Source organism: Manacus vitellinus, unplaced genomic scaffold, assembly GCF_001715985.3.
Source record: "Manacus vitellinus isolate BGI_N305 unplaced genomic scaffold, ASM171598v3 scaffold_78_pilon, whole genome shotgun sequence".
Lineage (NCBI taxonomy): Eukaryota > Metazoa > Chordata > Aves > Passeriformes > Pipridae > Manacus > Manacus vitellinus.
The window spans coordinates 2,172,338-2,195,016 of record NW_021940807.1 but is presented as its reverse complement, the minus strand read 5'-3'; the positions used below and the strand labels follow the sequence as shown (position 1 = coordinate 2,195,016).

The following is a 22,679-nucleotide window of genomic DNA, read 5'->3' as shown; positions in this document are numbered from 1 at the left end:
TAACTAACTAACACTTCTTTTTCCCCATATTACAATGGTCAGTATTGAGAATGCCAGAAAGGAATGGCAAAGAATAAACAGATTTGTGTTTTGGAGAATAAATGCAGGAAAGGAAAGACCAAAGAATAGTGGGTTTGTGTGTTGGGAAAGGAATGGCAGAAGGGAAAGATGAAAGAGCAGCAGGCATGTGTTTAAGGAAAGGAAAAGACAAGAGGATGGGACAGAGAAAGGCAGATTGGGATTTTCCAGTTGGCACAGCCTGCAGGTGAGGAGGGGCAGGGAATATTTTCAAATGAATGGGAGTTCAGTTAATAAGGTTGAACAAACAGGTGTGTAAAACTGAACAGTTATAGCAGAGGGCAGAGGCTTCCAGCCAGGAAACAGGAGGTCAGGATGGCTTTACCCTGGACTGTCAGGACAGCTGTGCTCCGGTGCTCCCCACACACACAGGTGTAGCCTCCTGCATCCTCCTCAGCTATTTCATGGATCACCAGCTCTGCCTTGGTCCCTTCCTGCCTCATTTTGTATTTCTCGCTCGCTTTGAGCATCCTCTGGTCCTTCCACCACTGCACTGGAGCAGCCTTGGTGAGCTCACAGTGCAGGGCGACTTCTCCACCTTCTCCTGCTTCCTTGTCCTGGAGCTCTTCCTTAAAGAGTGGGGGCAGAGCTGAAGGATGCAACACGGACAGATGGTCAGCAGAAAACCAGAATTAAAATCCCAATTTCTTTTTCACGCTTGAGATTATTTCCCCTTATGCCTTTTTTTTTCCCCCAGCCTATTATAGACATGCTTAGGCATAACCAAGTTTAGAAACTCCAAAAGCATCCTACTTCAAGTGTGATGTGATTTCAGTCACCCTAAGGGACAGTTGTTATTCACAGTGAAAGAAGAAGACAGAAAGACCCAGATCTGAGATCAACAGCACTCATAAATAACACTGCTGCACACAGGACTATTTTACCCACACAAGTAGCATTTCTTGGAGGCTGATATTGTTATTTTCTGGGGTTTTTTAAATTAAAATATTATAGCCCCACCTACCTGAAAGCAGTCAGATTTAAAAATAAAACTAGTTCTAGTTGTAAATTGAAGTTTGAAGGGCCATTACATGTAACGAGAATTTCAGATTCTTGCTATTTCCCATTTTGGAATCACAACCCAAAGACAGAACAACCTACAGGAAGCAACCTTCAGGAAAACTAATTATTGACATTTACCCACAAAAGTGCCTTGTGTAAAGGGGTACACCCCAAATGCCTCAGGAAAAGTCCATGTCTCAGGAAAGCCCAGATCCCTGTTTTTGGAAGAATCTGGAGAGGCAGAACTGAACCTCTGACCAAGTTCCTCAAAGTCAAGGACTGTTATTTCATTAACATGGATATTCATCAATGGGAGGAGAGCAGAGATCAGGTAATGAGGTTATTAACAAAAGGATTTATTTATGGGTTGGTTTATTTAACCCTCACTTCTCCTCTGTCCGGTTCCTGGGCAGGTGCTGACAGACCATACCTGTGTGTTTTGGAGAAAACTGGGGTTGACTGAAGTGAACCACAGGGCTGGAGCTGGAAAACGTAAATATCCAAGAAGAGGGGATTTGGGCAGAAAGAAACATCTTGTTTTCTCTTTTCAAAGGACAGATTAATAATGACCCCAAAATTTGCCGTGAGCGACTCTCTCTCAGCAAGAAATGAGTTATAAATAGAATGAAGAGAAAGGGATTAAAAAAAAAGAGACAAGCTACTAACCCAGGGAAGAAACAACTGAACTTCAGAATGATGCCTGTCTCTAGAGTTATTTATCAATTTTAATAAGGTCTTTTTACCATGAACTGCCAAGGTTGCTGTTGTCTTCTGGTCACCACACACACAGGTGTAATCTCCAGCATCTTTTACTTCTAGGTCATGAATGACCAGCTCTGCAGTGGTGCCAGACTGTCTCATTTGATATTTGTCACTTGCTTTCAGCACTTTGGGCCCAATTTTCCACTTCACTGGAGCTTCTTTGGTTAATTCACAACTCAGAGTGACTGATGCTCCTTCCTGGGCTTCTTCACTCTTCAGTTCTTCCTTGAAAAGCACTGGCAGGGCTGGGAATGGAAAGTTAATAGCGTGTTTAAACTAAGCCATCAGCATGATGAAGTTCAAATCTGGCCAGATCAGGGGGTTTGGACTTTGAGGCTGAGGTTATTGCTATGATGATCTGGAAAACTGAATCCAGCAGTGACTGTAAGACAAAGAAGTGCTGAGCTGACAGGTCAAGGTACAACAGGCTGGATGCATACAAGGTGGAATTTAAAGAATTTATCACAGGGACAGGACAAATCAGCTGGTCTAACAGGAGTCTCCTCTAGGTGTTTATTCCCTTAAACCTACAACACTGGAGTTTGCATGGAGAAACAGCCAAATCCTCAGCTTCCTTTTCAGGAATATCAGACCAAAATTAAACGTCAGGACAAGAAGCTCTCCTTTCCTGCACACAAATTAATCCCTAAGGAAAAGCTGATGGGTGGACACTTCACACAGCCAGAGACAGAGGAACAGAAAGTGGACGCTCATCTGCATTTACCATTCACTGCCAGAGACGCCGTGGTGTGCTGGTCTCCACACACACAGGTGTAATCTCCTGCATCCTGCAGCTCCAGGTCACGGATTTCCAGCTCAGCAAGGCCACTCTCCTGCCTCATGATGTGTTTTTCACTTGCCCTGAGCATTTTATTCCCTTTCTTCCACGCCACAGCTGCAGCCTTGGACAGCTCACAGCGCAGAGTGGCTGTTTGGCTTTCCAGGGCTTGCAGGTCCTTCAGGCCTTCTTTGAAAAGTGCTGGCAGGGCTGAAGGTCACAAAGTGGACAGAGGACGTTAAACACGACACGTGGCACACAGATTACAGGAGGGATGGGGTGGTACAGAGGCAGACAACACTTTAGGGTGAGAGGTTTTCATTCTGGGACATCGGACAAACCAACAGACAGGAGGAGAAAAGCAGCCTGGATACAACCAGATCTTACAGAGAGCTTACAAATGTAAAGGAACAATTCAGCCACGACCAATATCAGTGAGCTGACAAAGAAATGCACAGTATAATACAGATATTTGTATATGGTTTTTTTTACCATGCACTATCAAGGCAGCTGTTGTCTCCTGCTCTCCACACACACACGTGTATTCTCCAGCATCTTTCAGCTCCACATCATGGATAAGCAGCTTCATGGCTGTGCCCTCCTGCCTCATCTTGTACTTGTCACTGGCTCTGAGCAGAGTGCTGCCCTTTCTCCACTCCACTGGGGCAGCCTTGGTCAGCTCACAGCACAGAGTGGCCCCTTGACCCTCTGTCACCTCCTGGTCCTTCAGGCTCTCCCTGATCCCTGCAGGCAGCACTGAGGATGCAATGGGAAGAGGGTTAAAATGGAGCAGAAAAACAGCCTCCTGCTGAGGGGAAGGAAAGGTGAGGGCACCAGTGGGGGGCTGTCCTCAGGCTTGATCTCACATCTGCTTTAGGGATCCTAAACCCACTTTGTATATGGAATTGCTGGAAGGTTTTACCCCTAAATCACAAAATTAATCCTCATGACGGCTCAATGCAAAGTCAGGCTCACAGGAACTATGCACAGATGACAATGAACAGGGTGATAAAAGTAATTCAAACTTGTTAACAAGGACATCCAGGTGGAATTGGGCATTACCGTGCACTGCCAAGGCAGCTGTGGACTCCTTGTCCCCACACACACAGGTGTAATCCCCAGCATCACTCTCAGCCAGGCTCTGGATCACCAGCTCTGCAGTGACATCCTTCTGCCTCATTTTGTACTTCTCACTAGGTCTGAGCACCGTGAGTCCCTTTCTCCACTCCACCGGGGCGGGTTTGGTCAGCTCGCAGCGCAGAGTCACCGCTTCGCCCTCCTCGGCCTCCTCATCTCTCAGTTCCTCTTTGAAGAGGGCAGGGAGGGCTGAGAAACAGAGCAGCAAATGTTTTCATGACATGCAGTTCTGGGCCACCAAACTAAATGAACCTGGTGTTTCTATCTATCCATCCGTGCCTGGTTGTTGACGTGAGGATCATCCCACGCAAGGAAGATGCTAATTTGTATTGCAGATAAAAAAGGGTCCTATCATTTTCTTTTTTTTTAAAGTAAATTTTAAGCAAGTTTTCTGATTGGTTTAGAGGTGGATGGAAAATAAACAGCAGGAGTGGGCAAACTTCATGTATGGTCAAAACTGTAACTTCCTCAGTGTAATTCAGCGTGGAAAATCCATCCATGAAAAAAAATAAAGGAAAAATTGATCAGGTTTGAATTTAGGTGTTAAGGATGCCTATAGGTATAACCCAGAGTTAGAACAAGATGAAGAGTAGAGAGATCTCTTCAAAGTGCTTGGGTAGCAATAAAAAAAAAGAAAAGGATGATGTCTCCAGTGCAGAGATCTGCCATAATCTTCACACCAGGAAGTTCAGGTGCATCCTAAAACCCCATCCCTTTAGGAACAATGAATAGAATAATTCAGAGTGTAAGGTTGGATGGTAATGTGCTAATATGTACTCTGGGAGCAGCAGGTTGGGACAACACCTGGTAAGTCCTTGGAATGGGGCAGGAACTACATTTGGATATAGAATAGATATGAAGAACAGGAGAGAAGGGTCTCCAATTCATTCTCTGACCAACAAGAAATAAATATTTGAGAATAAGGATGGGGAGGACAATTGTGCAGACATTGATTACGAAGCAGGAAAGCTCATGGATTTTAGGACAGGTAATGATGGAGAAGAACAAAAGAAAATTCTGTGGGTAACAAGAGAAAAAGCTCCAATAATTTGAGAATTATTACTTATGATCGTGCAGATGTCAACTTACAGGACAAGACAGTGTAAGAGAGTGGAAAACTTCAAACAAACTTCTCAAACAATATTAAGAGCATAATTAGAGAGTAATTCACTCCGAGGATTAACAGAAATAGTCTATCTAAAGCACAAACTTTTCAATGTCCCAAAACTCAAGAGGACTATAAAACACAGGAGGTTTAGATGAGTGCAAAAGAAATACTGCTGAATGTAGAGACAAACCCAGAAAGGGCAGGTTCTCTGAGTGTCTCAAGAAGGTCAAGAGCAGTTCCCCATTCCCAATCTCTGTCACCTCCTGGACAAAAGATCAGCATGAAAGAGGGGCTAAAAGTGATCTGCAAAATGATGTTGATATCATGGAATCATAGAATTATTTAGTTTGGAAAAGCCCTCTAAGGTCAGTGAGTCCAACCTTTAACCCAGCACTGCCAAAGCCACCACTAAACCATGTTGGCTTACCGCTCTTTCAGGAATGTGAGTTGATTGTGAGTGACATGAGAAAGCTGAAGAGTTTAGTTCCTTCTTCTTTGATATTAAAGGTAAAGGATAGTGAGGAAAGTAATGGGAATTCTGGTTAGGATGAGAAAAATATGATTAGAGAATATTTAAATAGTCTGACTATTCTTAAGGCACCTTGGGGTGATGAAATTCGTCATGGAAGGCACAGGATCAGTGAATATCAGACATCAACATTTACACTGGAGAAATCAAAGAGCATGAATGGATGACATTCCACAAGTAAGGAAAAAACCAGAAACCAAGAGGTGGAAAAAGGCCTCACACATTGACATGCACACATTTGGTTCTTACCATGCAAAACAGGAGTCTAAAGTCCCAGGCAGCCAAGGAAGATCCAGGTGAAGTCAGTGGAGTCAGCAGAGGTATCTGCTGACCACACGTCTGCTAAATAAGGTGAACTGGATGCATCCCTGTCTTCCATGGACTGTGCTGACTAGATCTCCACTGACAAAAATGGGAATTTAGGAATACTCATCAGTCTTGACCTACAGGATGAATCCCCTTCACCTTCTTGGAAAAAGAGAGAGGTGGCAGAGAGAGGATCCAAGGAATTACATACATCTCAACTTAATTCTTTGAAAAACTTGGATTTGCCAAGAGCTTTTCTCTTCCTGAAGGAGTGGACCAGTGTAATTTTTTCTTGGCATAGATTAAGCTTCACAGACAGAAAGACCCAGTATATGCTGTACATTATTAATTTAGCAAAGCTCTTACTTTAACTCAGGTACAGATGGAACTACAGAAGGAATGTGCCACTAATTTGAAAACTACAGTCAAAGAATATTCAACTGTGATTTACACTCACAATGACAGAATGAGTCGAGTTCCTCAGTGCTCTGGAATCCAGTATTATTCAGCATTTTCTTTAGTGACTTGGACAACGAAATGCAGAGTTATCATTAATTTTGCAGATGATCCCAAGGCGGGAAAGAAGAGACAGTGAAAGCACTTTGTCAAAGTGGATTAAGACATAGAAAACCTCAGTGAAGGAGTGGTGGAAAAACAGGCTGCAATTCAGCAAGAGCAGGTGGAAAATATCCTAATTAGGGATGATCAACAACACAAATACAAGGAGGAGAACAACAGGCACGAAGGGATTCGGGATTACAAGAGATCCTGGAAAAAATGCAAGTTGAAAAATGCAACTCTGATGAAAATAAAGAAATCATAATTGGAATATATAAAACAGAGTGTCCCATGCAAGACACAGGAGTTCCTTCCATCCTGCTCCCCTCTGGCAAAGCCTCAGGTGCAGAGCTGCAGTTCTGCTTTCGGCCACCACACTTCCAGAAAGATGTGGATTAACTGAAAGTGGTCCAGAAAGCAGCAAAGATGAGCTGAAGTCTAGCAAACATGGCCTATGAAGGAAGGTTAAAAGGATTCAAGGTTCTCAGCCCAGAAAGGAGAAGACAGAATGGAGACATGAGGAAAGTTTTCAATCCTGTAAAATAGTTTCAAAAAGAGGAAGTTTCAAAAAAAAAAAAAAAAAAAGAAACCCAAGTATTTCTCATTTTTTTATAAAATTTGAAACAGGAAAAATGACAAGCCAGCTCGAGAAAGACTATTGCTGAAATTAAGAAAAACTTTCTGGCTGGAATGATGGTGACCTCAGGCTTGAAGATGGACTAAGTGACATTTCCAACTCTATTTTCCATGGTTATATTGGAAGTTGAAGACTGAAGCAATCCTTGTGTTATTGGTAAATACAAAGATGAAAAGGTCTGGGCAGTAAAGCAAAGAAATCATCTCCCTGAATTCAGACCTACTGAATTTCCAGCTGAGAAAGAGGCTGAAAATACTTCTGACTGTCCTGTGTTAATAATAAAAATAAAGCTTCCCGTTCTTCCAAGGAAAGTTGTAGATAAATTTGACTGAAGACTGTGAATTATTCTTCCACTATAATGCTGAGTATTCTGCAACACCTGGATACAAATCTACATTATCCTAGGTCAGAGTTATATAGAAAAGTTGCATTGAACCAAAATCAAAAATTATTTCTCCAATCCTAATACAGCTTGAAATCTAATCATCCTTTTCAAGAAGTATGAATACTCCTGCTGCTCCACCTCTCTAAGCTCAAGTTAAAAGTGAGTAAGACAGAATAAAAAAAGCAAGGATGTGGCATCTTCAGCCTTTGGTGTGGTACAAAGCTGTGCACCAACAAGAGCAGGGAGAAGAAAACAGGGAAAATATTAGTATAGTCAATGGAACTGTAATTCTAGTGAGAATTAGATAAAAACAACAATAAAAGAAGAAAATCTCTTATCAACAGAATTAATGATGGTGAGGTTAAGGAAAGAACTCATTGCGTGTCAGGACTGAGGCTTCCAGAGGAGAAGGGAGAAACATGCCACAAAAATCCCCCACTTCTGTTTCCTTTACCATGCACTGTCAGTGCTGCAGTTGTCTTCTCCTCTCCACACACACAGGTGTATTCCCCAGCATCCTTGACCTCCAGAGCGTGGATCAGCAGCTGTGCTGTGGTGCCTTCCTGCCTCACAGTGTATTTTTCACTCGGTTTGAGCACCTTGTGCTTCTTTTTCCACTCCACGGGGGCAGGTCTGGACAGTTCACACTGCAGAGTGGCTGTTCCACCTTCTGTGGCTTCCTCGTTTGTCATCTCCTTCTTGAAGTGCACAGGCAAGGCTGAGGAGTTCAAAATGAGCACAAAGTGTGACCATGGCAGCTATTCAAGCAACCACTTAGCTGTGGTCTGTCAACCACATGTGACAAGCAAAGCCTTTCCTAATCAAGCAGGATTGATGTGCCCTCTGAGAAACATAAAAGAGTGGCTTTGGAAAGCAGGAGAACACCTTATTCATCAATATGAGGAGGGGTTTTTTTATGGTAAAGTCCTTGGCATGAAATGGAGAACCACAGCAAGTCTCAGCTTCTCCAGACCTGCAAGACTGAGCCCTACACTCCTTGGATATTGCCTGCCAGAATGGAAAACAAAGCCTGACCAGAGTATCTACATTCTGTTGGAGTACAATTAATTGCTTTAAAAGTTCACAAATGAAACTTTATCTGAGGCATCAACTTCTCTTTTCCTTGAGGCCATGAGGGACCTTTAAATGTCCCTTCCAACACAAACTATTCTGTGAATTCTGTACCTCCTCAGACAGTGGTCAGGCAGAACTGGACCCTCAAGTTATTCTGAAACACTGAAAACTGCATCAAAAATATCTCGGCAACAAATTACCCTCTCAGCTTTAGGATTTTGGATTAGAATCTTTACAACCACCATCACAATAATATGATCTCCCATTTCTTAGCACCTGCTACTGAATATGAGCACCAAAGAAGTGAGTTAATACCAAGATGAATATCTCAGATTTTCGCCTTGAACGCCTGACCTGTGCTCGGTACTGACCAGTGCATTCAGGCATTTATGTCCAAGCACATGTTGCTACATACATCAGAAATAAGGCTGTTAAGTTTAAGAGCTGACACTACCAAGCTCTTATAAAAATAACTGTTTGAAAACAACCCCTTTGAATTTGTCACGTATTTCCTTTTTCTTTACCGTTCACTCTCAGCGCGGCCGTGGTTCTCTGATCTCCACAGCAGCACGTGTAATCCCCAGCATCTGCCAGATCCAGATCACGGATCACCAGCTCAGCAATCGTGCCCTGGCATCTCATGGTGAACTTGCCACCTGCCCCCAGGGCTGTGTCTCCTTTCCTCCACCCCACGGCGGCGCCGGGCTTGTTCAGTTCGCAGCAGAAAGTGGCCGTGCCTTTTTCCGTGCCTTCCACGTTCCTCAGCTCCTCTTTGAAACGTGGAGGGAGGGCTGAAGGTCACAGGTGAAGAGAGAGCACTTTAAAAATCGAGGGAAAAACTGAGCCTTGACTGCTCCACTGAGTTAAAACCTTTTACTCTATAAAGGTTTAGAATACACAGTACCTGAGAAGCAAAGAATGATTTCGGGGGGCACCCCTGCCTTGTGCTTTGCCATGGATCACACTGAGCATGTCACACTGATTAATAATAACTCCAAGAATCATAAAAGACTGACTTTGGACAGATGGAAAACACCTTATTCATAAGTCAGAGGGTTTTTTTTTTATGGTATGATCCAGGGCATGAAATGGAGCACCACCCCAGTGTCAGCTTCCCAGCTCTCACTGATTTGGAAATCAGTGTTGTAAAACTATAATTTCAGTATTTGAAGGGATGTTTTAAAGGCAGTTTAGGATATAACAACAAAAAACTGATCCCAAGATCTCAAGGAACTATGCACAGCTCTTTCTTAAAACCAGCTTAATAATTAAAATGAACACTATGTCATTTAAAATTACAGGCTGCAATGCTTTCATAACTTTTCAATTCCATTCCAGAAAAAAACAAGTGAAATCTCAGTGATATGCCCTAAAGAAATTAATTAGTGGAAATAATCCAAGTGCTATTTATGACTTCATCAAACTCTTCATTGTCTGCTTCCAGATTCCATCAACAGGAAAGAGCAGGAACTGAAAAGATGTTATTCACGATCCCAAGGGAAGGACTTTTAGTGGAAGATATTCCCAGTGGTTGGTACAGCTGTTGTAACAATTTAATAGATGGGACCAAGACCAGATTGTGATCCCCCATGAGACCACAGATGACAACACAGAAAACTCCTATTAAACCCAGATATTTTACCATGCACTGTCAGGGAAGCTGTGGTTGCCTTGTCTCCACACACACACGTGTAATCTCCTGCATCCTGTTCCTCCAGGCCATGGATTGTCAGCTCAGCAACGGTGTCCTTCAGCCTCATTTTGTACTTCTCACTAGGCTGGAGCACCTCCTGCCCTTTCCTCCACTCCACTGGGGCGGGTTTGGTCAGCTCGCACTGCAGAACAGCCGCCCTGCTTTCCGTGGCTTCCACAGGGACAAGATCCTTTTTGAACAGTGCAGGCAAAGCTATGGGGTGTGATATAAACAGAGAGGGCATCAAAACCATCAACCAGACCTTGAGGAACTCAGAGCTAGGTGCTGAGGCCGGTCCTTCACCGTTACATGGGAAGACAAATCATACAGTCTGGAAAACTGCATCTATTAGAAAACTACTGCAGGATCCCTCAGGGATGTTACTGCATGACCTGCTTCTAACACTGATTTATCAGCATGTTCATCTCTTCCCAGATGATTCCAGTAGTCCTCTCATCTATTTCAGTCTGAAATCATCTATCTTGAACATCAAAGACCTGATTTTGGATTGGAAGTCCTCAACCCAGGTGACAGCACTGCCATCTGGAGATCCCTCCCTTTCCTAACACCGTAACTTATCCTTTTGGTTCAGAAAATAAATTAGTAACATAACTTCAGGTGCACCTTTCAGCCACAATTTCCAAGGACATAAATGTCTCTAATGTCAGGGATACAGGGCTTTTTTTAGCAGCATTTAAGTTGCTTTTTGTCACTGAAGTAAAAACAAAGAGACTTGCACTGGGATGGAAGTGCTGGGTCAGAGAAGGGGAGGAACAGAAATAACCTCCAGGTGGAAGAAGGAAGAGGAAGCAAAAGTGTGCAGAAAATCTAGAAGAGTTTTGACTCCACAGTTTTCCACCTGTCCTTACAACCACCTTATTCCTTAAGATATATCTCAAATAAAACCTGTTCTTTTATCTATTGGATTGTACATGAACTACTTCTGGAGGGGCAACCAGAGTTCATCATTGTTCACCAAAGCAGAGACAAAATCTGTGGGAACAAAATCTGTCCCACTACCCCCTAAGTCAGGATCTGCAGAATAATGCTGATGGGTGGGGTATATTTAATTTATCCTCAGCAGGATATATCAAAGTCCTGCAAAAGAGGAGGACAGTCATTCATTCTTGAATGGAAAAACCTCTCACTAACTGAGCTCAGCAGTTTTAAAGAACTTTCCTCCCGGTTAAGCACCAAAATCCACTGACAGCCCTCTAAGAATAATCTTGCTGCTGACGTCTTTTAAGTGCCCAAGATGAAAAATTCTCATAACTCTTCTTTACTTTGCTATAAAGCCACCAGTTTTGAACTGACAGACAGTGGGAGACAGGATGAAACACCACCAGCAAACCAAGAAAAAATGCTGCAGAATCAAAACATCAAAGCAAGTGGGAAAGAGAGAGAAAAGGGATGTCCTGGAGACACTGGAATCACAACCCAGAATGGCTTTTTTACCGTGGACTGTCAAGACAGCCGAGGTCTTCTGCTCTCCACACACACAGGTATATTCTCCTGTGTCTTCCACCTCCAGATCTCGGATCAGCAGCTCTGCAGACGTGTCTTCTTGTCTCATCCTGAACTTTTCACTGGGTTTGAGGGTCTTGTCCCCTTTTTTCCACTCCACGGGGACCCCGACCTTGCTGAGCTCGCAGTGCAGGGTGGCTGTTCCACCGTCTGTGGCCTCCCTGTTCTTCAACCCTTCTTTGAAAAATGCAGGCAGAGCTGAAGGACAGCAACATGAGCAGTGAGATGTAACGCTCCAAAGAGTTAAAATCATGTTTAACTTCCCATTTTCCCTCTTATCTTGAAGGGATTTTTTGATACAAGAACACAGATTCTCGAGAGTCTCCGTGAAATCAGTATTAGGAAAGAAATGTCATTACCAGGAAAGGATTTAAAGCTTCCAGCAATCCATAGAAGTATTTAACATGTACTTAGAGTCATAAATCAATACAAACAGAAGTAGAAAGGCCTTTTTTTTTTTTTTCCTGTGAAATTTCAAGCAAAAAGACTAGTTTGAAATTTCTGGGGGAAAAAAATGGTTTTCTTATATGACTTTTTAAACCGTAAGGGGAGGATGTTTGCTGTCTTTTCACATCCTCAAGCAAACAAAGAGACATTTCACATCTAAAAAAAAAAATAAAAATGAAACACTGGAGTTTCATTCTAAATGTCAGTTTGAAATGAAGTTGTTCATTTCAATACAGGGTGAGAAAACAAGCATTTTCACCTGAACTGACATACCCTTTCAAAGATGTCAGGTTCAGTTAAAATCAAAGCTCTCCCTTTTACCCTCCCTTAGAAGATTTGGGCTTTTACAGAGGACACCAACTGAATGCCATGACAACTGGGCTGTAAGTGTAAAATCACCTTGTTGTCTCAGGAATGAAGTGTGGGCATAAGATTCCATGGAACAACCTCACCTTTTGGAATTTTATGAGACCTTAAAAAAAAAAATCCCTAAGTCATAACCCCTTTGAGGAAAGATAATTTTTGGCTTGAGCGTAACGGGGAGTCTGATAAAGGAACTTTCAAGGGAAAAGCAAAATGATGGATCCTTAATTAAAGGAGTGGGAACAACCCTGGTTGGCTCACTGAGCTCAGATCCCGATACCCCTCTTGTGCCACACGTTCCAGCTGATGGAACTGTGGATAAAGCTCTGGCAGAAGGAGGAGATGGGAGTGTGACCTGTGCAAATGAGCAGAGAAAACAGGATAGTTACTTCCAGAGTGTGCCTTGTTTTGTTTGTTTTACCATGAACTGTCAAAACTGCCATGGTCTGCTGGTCCCCACACACGCAGGAGTAATTCCCAGCGTCCGCCGTGTCCAGGCTCTGGATTGTGAGCTCAGCAGTGACACCTTCCCGTTTCATTTTGTACTTGTCACTTGGCTTGAGGGTCTTGAATCCCTTCTTCCACTCCACCTTGGCAGCTGCCTTGTTCAGCTCACAGTGCAGGGAGACACTTTTACCTTCAGTGGCTTCTTGGTCTGTCAGTTCTTTGGTGAAAAGAGCGGGCAGGACTGCAGAGTAAATGCAACATGGACATGGCATCAACCCTGAGAAAGCCTGACCCAAGATCTAATCACTCTCTTATCTCCCAGAAGCCATAAGACCTTCTTGATCTCCTCCAGGATTTCATTCCTCCAATCTCTAATGCTTCAAAAGACAATTCAGTTTGATTTTTACTTTGTTTTTTCTTCCTCATGCTTTAAAACATTCTTTAAAAACAAGTCTATCTGAAAAAATAGTTGCCAAGCCATCTATCCTTTCCTTTATATACCATAAAATCAGAGGCCACATTTCAATATGAGACCCAGAGCATTTTGTTTCCCTTGAGAAGAGCAGCAGCTCTACAGAAGTGCCTGATTTATGGCATTGTCTGAAATAAATAGAGCCCCTTAAAGCAGAGCAGTCACAAACATGCTGTCAGTGTTCTGCAGAGATAAAGTATTTGCTTTGGAAGAGCTAAGCCAAAATTGGTCAAAATGGAGCTGGGAGTAGCAGGAGTATTAAAAAAAAAAAAAAAAAAGCCTATTTTTCATGAAGGTTGTCCTTGTGTAGCAGCAAATATTGAGGGAAACTTGTTCCCCTTAGGAGCAACAAGTGTGACAGTGTAAGTCAGAAAAAGTAAATATTATTCCCACTTTTAGGTCAATCCCCGTGGGAAAACTTCTAAACAAGCAGCTATTCTGGACTAGGGAGGTTGTGTTGAGCTGGGGGCCTGTGCTCACTCAGCACCCAGGAAGACAAACAGCACATCAAGAGGGCATCAGGTGAAAGGAAAAAGAGAGAGAAGGAAAACAGGAGAGGAAGATTAATCAGCAGAGGGGAGGGTAGGAAGTATACAGGGATCAGAGGAAGCAGAAGAAAAAGAGGAAGAGGTCTTGGAATCACACAGGTTTACTTGGGCACGTGCTGAGAAATTCTTTTTTTACCATTTACTGTCAAAGCAGCCGTGGTCTGTTGGTCTCCACACACACAGTGGTAATCACCAGCATCTGCCAGTCCCAAATCCTGGATCCTCAGCTCTGCAAAGGGGCCTTCCTGCTCTATTTTGTATTTTTCACTTGGCTTGAGGACCACATTCCCCTTTTTCCACTCAACTGGGGCCGATTTGCTCAGTTTACAGTGCAAAGTCACTGCCTCCCCCTCTGTAGCTTCCTTGTTCGTCAGTTCTTCTTGGAAGAGGACAGGCAAGGCTGAGGGATGCAATACCAACAGAGAGGGAATCAGCACTGGAATGGAATGGAATGAACTGGACTGTGCTGTAAGTTACTGGGCTCAGTGTATACATTTAACCAAAAATGCATTATTTCTGGGTGTGTATTGTTGAAATGGGGGTGAAAACTCCTAGAGAAGAGAGAAACAAATTAGAGAAAACAATATACATCATAGATGTGCCGCCTCGAGGCAAAAAAAGCACAAGGGAATATCCCCCAACAGGATGACTCTTTGGTACCACAGAGCCAAGAACACGAAACCTCTAAAAAAACCACACTGACCAAGCTTTGGCTGACCAGAAAACGCTGCAATTTAAGGTGTGTTTGGGGCTTAAAGAGAAACATGGGTAGAACAGTTACCATTCACTCTCAGAGCAGCCGTTGTCTTCTGGTCTCCACACGTGCAGGTGTAGCTCCCGGCATCCGCCAAGTCCAGGTCTTGGATAACCAGCTCAACAAAGCGCCCTTCCCGTCTCATTTTGTACTTTCCATTTGGCTCCAGCACCTTCCCATCCCTGCTCCACTGGACCGAGCCCCCGGGCCGGCTCAGCTCGCACTGCAGCGTCGCCGTCCCGCTCTCCGTGGCCTCCTCGTTCCTCAGCTCCTTTTTGAAACGCACTGGCAGGGCTGGGAGATGCAGAAGGGAAAGGGGTTGCAACCCAAGACACCCTACTCAGATCTCTGCTCAGAGGCTCACTCGTTATTTGTTGTGTATCCACCCAAGCCTTCTTCCAACACCCTCTGTCCTTAAGCACATCCCGTCTTTTTTTTCATGGATGGTGAAAGAAATTCTCTAGTAACTTGTTCTGTGGGAATCGATTCATGGTCTTGATTGGGATCATGCATGTAAATGACAAACTCATCCTCATCATTAAACCCTCCTTAAGAGAAAATCCCAAGGAATCTTATGTTTCCATGTTAATTCAGGAAAACACACGTGCAGGACAGCTCTCTTCATTTGAGGAAAGGTAAGAAGACAACACACACACACACACATATCCAACACTGGGCATAATGAAAGCCGATTGAGGATGAAGACTGGGGACAGGAGTGACATGGCAACATGAAAAAGAAGATGGATGAAAGCAGTGCAAGCAGGACATGGAGATGAGTGCTGTGAGGGAATGTACAGAGAGGAGGAGGGAAGAGGTGGACAAAACCATTCCAGAGTTTCACAGGTTATTTCTGCCTTTTTACCATTCACTGACAAGGCTGCCGTGGTTTTTTGGTTCCCCACTAGACATGAATAGTCTCCAGCATCCTTTGGGTCCAGATCATGGATCAGCAGCTCAGCCACTGTGCCCTCCTGCCTCATCTTGTACTTGTTACTTGGCCGGAGAAGAGTTTGCCCCTTCCTCCACTCCACGGGGGCCTCTCTGCTCAGCTGGCACTGCAGGGTGGCTGTCCCACCTTCCACAGCTTCCACGGGCTTCAGCTCTTCCTTGAAGAGCACAGAGGCAGCTGAGGAATGAAGCATTCTCAGTTTACTTTGGGAGCATCATCACCATCCGGTGACCTCATACGGGACCCAAAGCCAAAACAAATTCTCTTGGCAGGCACAGCAAATGAGCTCTGACCTACCTGCACTTCCAGGACTCCATTTGTATTTACAATAACACACCAAGAGTTTTGGACCACATGAAAAGAGAGCAACTATTTACCAATAATTAGAATGTCAAAGCAATTACCCTTCTGCTGCCCAAACGCTGGCGGTCACAGACAAGTAAAAACTTGTTGAGAAAGTGGAGAAAAGAACTGCATATTCTTTAATAAAAGGTGTAGCTGAGGCCCTTCTTACCTCTTGGCTTAGAGCTTGGACAGTCGTCTCTATCCAAAGGATAAGAGATATTTCATAAGGAAAAAGAAGATATTTTGTTATCAGATATATTTGATATGCTTTAGCATGAAGTTACCATCCCAGAAAACACAACAGACCCTTTTGTTTGTACTCATCCCTATTTTTCCGAACTCTAAATGTGCAGGAGGTAGCAGGACCATGGCAAGGACAACAACAAATGGTCACAAGCAGGTGTCTCGTTCCTACCATGGATTTTGACTTGGGCTGTGCTCTGCTGGTCTCCAGTGTCACAGGTGTATCTTCCCGCATCTTCTGGCTCTGCATTATGAATCACCAGCTCTGCCACTGTCCCCTTCTGCTTCATTTCATATTTGGCACTTGCCTGGAGCGTGGCTCCTCCCTTCTTCCACACCACGGTGGCATCGGCTTTTGTGAGTTCGCAGCGCAAGGAGACGGATTTCCCTTCTTCCATATCCGTGTTCTCCAGGGCTTGTTTAAAAAGGACAGGCACAGCTGGAACACAGATCCAGGGATTAGGACATGCCCTCTTGACCTGGCTCTACGACAAGTGCCCCCAGGAGAGCTGTCACCTCTTAAAACCAGTCCTTTTCCAAGTGAGCAGAGCAGCCCTTAAGCCTCCCTTGGCTGTGTGGCATCAACATGATCCTGCCTGGGAGCAGGAATAAATCTCTCCCCCAGATGTTATCATCTCACTGTGGATTCCTGGGAATATGGGGGAAATTATTCCTCATTTTTAGTAAGGACCCTTTCAGAATCCCCTGGGCATCATCACCTAATGAATTCCCTGATCCTGCAGGGCTCTGAAATAATATTCATATCCTATATTTCTCCCACTCTCTGCTCCAGCACATACTACTTTTCCTATGTTACTAAAGCTACTATATTTGTTAAAGGCCATTGGGGAGTGCAGATGGCACCTGAGAGCCTTTAAAAAGGATGTTTGTGGGAGTTTGGGGGTCTAAAAATTAATCACCTGGCCACCTGCAATTTTTCATGGACTGCATTTATGTTTTCACATTCCTGTGCTCCAACACTACTGGTCTCCATCTGTAACTCCATTCTTAACCCCAGCCATGTAAAACAGCTCATAGGTCAGGAAATACAGCACGTAGGGTATAGAAAAATAGTCCTCTGAACTCCACTTAATTAGTTTTTGCCCAGTTGGAAGTTACAGATTTAAAACCCCCAACACAGAATGTGAGACAACGTGAATTAAATATACACAGGTGATAAAAAGTGTGCAATATTACCTTTAAATTCTACGTGTTAAAGATGGCATTAACATAAAAAAAATGAAGTGTTATGTGATATTTTTTTAATAGACCTATTAAGCAGTCGATTAAGGAAGTGTTTAATGTCTCTAACTCTACCCACCGTTCACTTTCACCCGGGCAGTGGTTTTGAGCTCCCCAGAGCTGCAGGTGTATTCCCCAGCATCCATGGATTTGAGGTCTCGGATAATGAGCTCTGCCACAGTTCCATGCTGCTTAAATTCATACTTCTCACTGGCATGGAGGACAGTGTCTCCCTTCATCCACTTCACTGGGGCACCAGGTTTGCTGAGCTCGCAGGTCAGCTTGACCTGTTTTCCTTCTTTAGCCTCTTCGTTTTGGAGCTCTTGCTTGAAAAGGAGTGGCTTTTCTGAAAAAGATGTTGAAGGAAATGCGTGAGACTGGCAATCATCCTCCCCCTTTTAGTATCAGACTTTGTTCTTGAGATAGAAAACTGCAGGAATGGAAAAGCACTGGCAAACAGTAAACAGATTCTGACATCTCACATCTGGCTGCCAGCAATTTACAGCAGCAGAAAAAAAAAAATTGAGGCCATATGTTTATTTTCCTTTTAACCACTGTCTGCACTGTTGAAGACATTGCTGCTATCACTGCTTTCATTGTTAACATCAGTGGCAGACGCTGCACTGCTATAAATGGCACAAACTGTGTCACAGATGGGTGCTCAGGGCTGGACCACTGGCACAAAACTCATAAAACTTCAGGAGGTCAACTCACACACAGCACAGAGGACACAGCAGTGGCAAAGCACTTTCTGTCACAGCCAGCAGTATTGATTTATCATGATTAAAAAAAAAAACAAACCCACAATGTATTTTTTACCCAACATGAACACAGACTTAAAACCAGCACAGAGCAAACACAGAGGGGGAAGCACAGCTGTACATGGCAGGGTCCCTGGGGATCTTCCTCCACAGGGTCTGTCACAGCCTGGGATTTAAGGCTTTAAGCTGAGCTAGGGCAGGGAAAGAACGTACTGGAAAAATACCTCAACTGAAGTGTTTTCCCTTTAGATAATGAAAAAAAAAAAATCTTTCCTGAATTCTGCTGTCTTATGAATATGCAAGTCAGCTACTGATTTGAGATGCACCTAATTTGTGGCTGTTGAAAAACTACAGCTTCTTCTTTTGTTTCCCTTTTACCTCTAGTTTGGGACACTCAGTGTCACATGACTACTGAATTTTTTCCTATTTTTTCCTATTTTTTTCCCTTTTTTTTTTTCCTATATTTGCATTCTCCTGTTCTGACGTGACTCTAACAGAAAGGTTCCCTAAAGGAAAGCTCCAAAGGTGCAATTTGTTGTAGACATCATTATGACTTGACTCCTTCACATCTCCTGGTGATCCGAATCCATGTGTTTCAACCCCACACCCCTCTCTGTGAAGGGGAAAAAGAAAGAGGCTGTGGTGGAACATTACCAATGTGATTTTCTTCTAACAGAGAATTGTTCACCATGGGTGAGGTCCAGGTCCTACTGAAGCCAACACAGACCTTTCCTTTGTGTATAATGGATATTGAGAAAACGTCCTTGTGTAGAGAAAGACAGAGAAAATTGGGACCTTTAACCACCACCTCTTCTTCACTACATCATCAAGGTCTTCTCTTTCCTTGCACAGCAGACCTCAGCCTTAAGCTGGTTTGTTTCTTGGTGCTCTGGATAAACCCTGTGAGCAGCTTGTCCTCCCAACTCCACCCTCTGAGGTTCAGGTTGACCGTTCCAACAACCCAAATGCTTTTCTCTGTTCACCCTGAATCCTCTAATCCCAGTGCATGTTCTGATCCTGCATTCCAAGTGCCAAATACCACACAGGGTATCCACTGGTCTGGTTAAACACAGCCTGTGCCTTTAACAGCCTTCTGTGCCTGCTCAAACCTGCCCAGGTGAACAAGTGATTTTTAAGGCACAGAAACTTGAGCTCCCCCTAAACCTCAGGCTGGGGCAATGACTCGGGACAGGCAGGAGCAATTGTGAGGTGATTATAGATAAGCCCAGTTCTAACTCAGAGAATTGCACTAAAGGCTCATCTAAGAAGAGAACTTTTGCTTCAGCTTAGATAACAACCCTTTAGATCATGGAATCATAGGAGAGTTTGGGTTGGAAGGTCATCAAACCCAACCCCCCTGCAATGAGCAGAGACATCTTCAACCAGATTAGATTGCTCCAAGCCCCATCCATCCTGGCCTTGAATGTTTCCAGAGATGGAGCATCCACCACCTCTCTGGGTAACCTCTTATGGTGTTTTAAACCACTTTCATTGTAACAAAAACTCTCCCTTACACATAATCTAAACTGGTTTTAATCTAAATGGTTTTTAGTTTAAAACCATCACCCCTTGTCCTATCAAACAGGATGGCACCTCCTGCCTGATCATACTCCTTGGGTGCATTGCTCTGATAAATTTGGATGCCTAAAGTAATTACCTAGACAAATGTAGGGGTGTGATCTCCCTCCTTGGAGAGATTCATCAGAAATTTGATGAATTTACACATTTGAATCCACTTGCACTGGAAACAAAGGATTCAAACACCCATTTTCCTCTAAGAGCTCGTTAACAAGGGCAGGATCAACATACTTTCCATTTTATATTCTGGGATTCAGGTAGATGGATTAAAGATTATTTGGATTTTTTTTTTAGTTCAAAATACACATTTGAAGAGGTTCTAATGGCACTCTCGTACTAAGTGTCTATGATTTTTGGGAGATTACTGCAGAAGATCAAGGTCCTTAGTTTTCATAGACTCCCTCTTTTGGGGTAGTGGTTCAGCTCAATCTTGTTTTATTCAAGTCCCTTCCCCAGGAGAAGCTGCACTTTGCAAGTTTGCTGTTCTCCTTTACCACGGGGGAGAGCACAAGGTTTCTTCCTCTCATGTGTCATTCCTTGGCTTTGTCCATTTTTAGGAGACAGATTCAGGAGGTGATTTATCCTTTCTCTGGATTACCTTTTAGGCTGGGTGGATCTCCTGCAGAGATACCTGTCCTCTGCTGACCCACTGCTTTCTCCTTGGGGGTTGGAACAAGATCATCTTTAAGGTCCCTTCCAACCCAAACCATTCCAGGATTACATGATTCTCAGAGAACTTAGACACTTAATCTGCACAGAGCTAAAACCAGGTCAGAAGAAGGATTTTCCTGCTTCAATTCTTTCCCCTCTCTGGGTGCTGTTCTGGGCAACTTGATGAAAACATCTCAGTGCAAAGACACGAAGTCCCTTTTCAGTAGAGTTTCATGTTTTCTTCATTTCCATTAATTACTCTGACCTAGATGTTAGGTGATGATTTAGGACCCAAACCATCACTCCAAAATTATAATATTAATTAATAACTCCAAGTTATTATTACCCCTGACAGGAATAACTGCACTGCTTTTAGCTGTTCCAGCCTCACACTCACATCTGCCACTGTCTCTTCTGCCCTGTGAACAACAAGCTTGGCTTCAAATCCCAACCAGGTGATGTTGCACTTGGAAGAATTCCTGAGGCTCTTCCCACCTTTGCACCACTTTACAGGCCTGTCTGATTTGGAGGTTTCACAGTGAAGGATCACATCCTCTCCCTCACACTCTCCACTATCAATCAGCTCCTTTGTGAAGGCTCAGGGCTTCCCTAGGATCACATAAAATCCATCTGAGATGTTTCAGAAGAGGTGTGGATTCTCAGATCACAAGTAATCCATGAGGTTTGCATCCAGGATTACTTGTATCAAAGCTGCAGGTCAAGGTTACTGACAAATAATTTGGTGTTTGTGACTATTAAGTCCTTGGGAAGCACCAGTGATGCCACAAATTGTTGTTTAAATACCCACTGACATCTGGGAGAAACTGAGAAGACGATATTCCTGTTGAGGAACATAAATAAAACCTCTCTCACTTCCCAGTAAACAGCAATAAGACTGAAGCACAATTTTTCTAAGCCTTTTCCCATGGTAGCTGATTAGTTTCAACCTTTTACATGAACGTGGAAAAGTTAATTCTGCATGAATTGAGGTGCAATACAAATTTCTCTCATCTAGAGCAGATCTCAGTAGAACAAGTCCTCTAAAAGTCAAACAGATAGCTCAGATAGGTCATTCAGGGTGTTTCTGTAGCCTCTGGAAGGTGACAGACACCTCCAGAAACCAAATATTTAATTCCAAAATAGACCAGTGGGACAGAGAAACTCCCTGGAAGTGCTTACCTTTCTACACATCTTATAGAAGTAACCTAAGGTAGATACCAATAGCTAAATTGGCCAATGTAAATCTCATCCCTCCCAGCTTAATGTTTTTTAATTTGTAAAAATCCAATCAATCAGGAGACCAAAGCCTGGTTATGGTACTACAACATTACATATTAGTCTTTTGCAAATAAAACCTTTCATTTTCCTTCAGAAAACAAAACAAAAACAAAAAAAAACCCCACCAAAAAAAACCAAAAAAACCAACCCAACCCAAAAAAAAAAAAAAAACCAAAAAAAAAGAAAAACACCAACCACAAACATAATAATCTATTTTCATTTCTGTAGGTTGGAAAAATTTGGGTACCTTTTCAAACTCTGAAAAAAAGAAAAATATTCTTTGAAATAAACGAGGTATTTGTGAAAAATGAGGCTGTGATCTGACACGGGGGAGACAGTGTGTTTTTTATCTCCGGGCAACAGAAATATTTACATTTCCAGGAAGAAAACTTGCCTCTAATCCCACATTCTTGGGCTGTTTGGCATTCATTTCATTTCCTTGCCATAGAAGCAGACTAACACTGCAGTTTTAACTCACTTTAACTTTTCCAGAGAAAACAACCCATTGTCAACAATGCATAGCAGAGAACAACATGCAATGTTGCCTTTCAAACAGCAAAAAAACTAAATTTAAAACTTATTGCTGGCACTCGATTTTTTTTCATTGAATTAATCGATTCCTCCTCATTAATCAGCACCTTATCAGCCCACTCAAGGAAAACTGAACAAGGCCTCCAATCACTGCAGAATAACATTCCCACCTAAAATCCAATAAACACTCCAAGGGTTGTCCAGGATTACAAAGTGTTCATTCTCCAGCTGTAATTTCATTATATATAAGTATATNAAGATATATCTCAAATAAAACCTGTTCTTTTATCTATTGGATTGTACATGAACTACTTCTGGAGGGGCAACCAGAGCTCATCATTGTTCACCAAAGCAGAGACAAAATCTGTGGGAACAAAATCTGTCCCACTACCCCCTAAGTCAGGATCTGCAGAATAATGCTGTGGGGTGGGGTATATTTAATTTATCCTCAGCAGGATATATCAAAGTCCTGCAAAAGAGGAGGACAGTCATTCATT

At 43.1% G+C, this 22,679-nt stretch overlaps 1 protein-coding gene across 1 annotated transcript in view; it reads right to left on the bottom strand.

The window, feature by feature from the left end:
* OBSCN (obscurin, cytoskeletal calmodulin and titin-interacting RhoGEF) overlaps window positions 1-22,679 on the bottom strand; it is a gene marked incomplete at its 3' end in the record, with an annotated part of 185,620 nt that overhangs the window by 86,118 nt on the left and 76,823 nt on the right. Inside the window, exons 41-52 of the mRNA XM_029964680.1 lie at window positions 17,463-17,729; window positions 16,314-16,580; window positions 15,467-15,730; window positions 14,630-14,896; window positions 13,985-14,248; window positions 12,803-13,069; window positions 11,503-11,769; window positions 9,997-10,260; window positions 7,735-7,998; window positions 3,683-3,946; window positions 1,824-2,087; window positions 404-667 (exon numbers count right to left, since the gene is read on the bottom strand). Coding sequence (XP_029820540.1) covers window positions 404-667; window positions 1,824-2,087; window positions 3,683-3,946; window positions 7,735-7,998; window positions 9,997-10,260; window positions 11,503-11,769; window positions 12,803-13,069; window positions 13,985-14,248; window positions 14,630-14,896; window positions 15,467-15,730; window positions 16,314-16,580; window positions 17,463-17,729 — 3,183 coding nt within the window. The remainder of the gene's footprint in view (window positions 1-403; window positions 668-1,823; window positions 2,088-3,682; window positions 3,947-7,734; window positions 7,999-9,996; window positions 10,261-11,502; window positions 11,770-12,802; window positions 13,070-13,984; window positions 14,249-14,629; window positions 14,897-15,466; window positions 15,731-16,313; window positions 16,581-17,462; window positions 17,730-22,679) is intronic.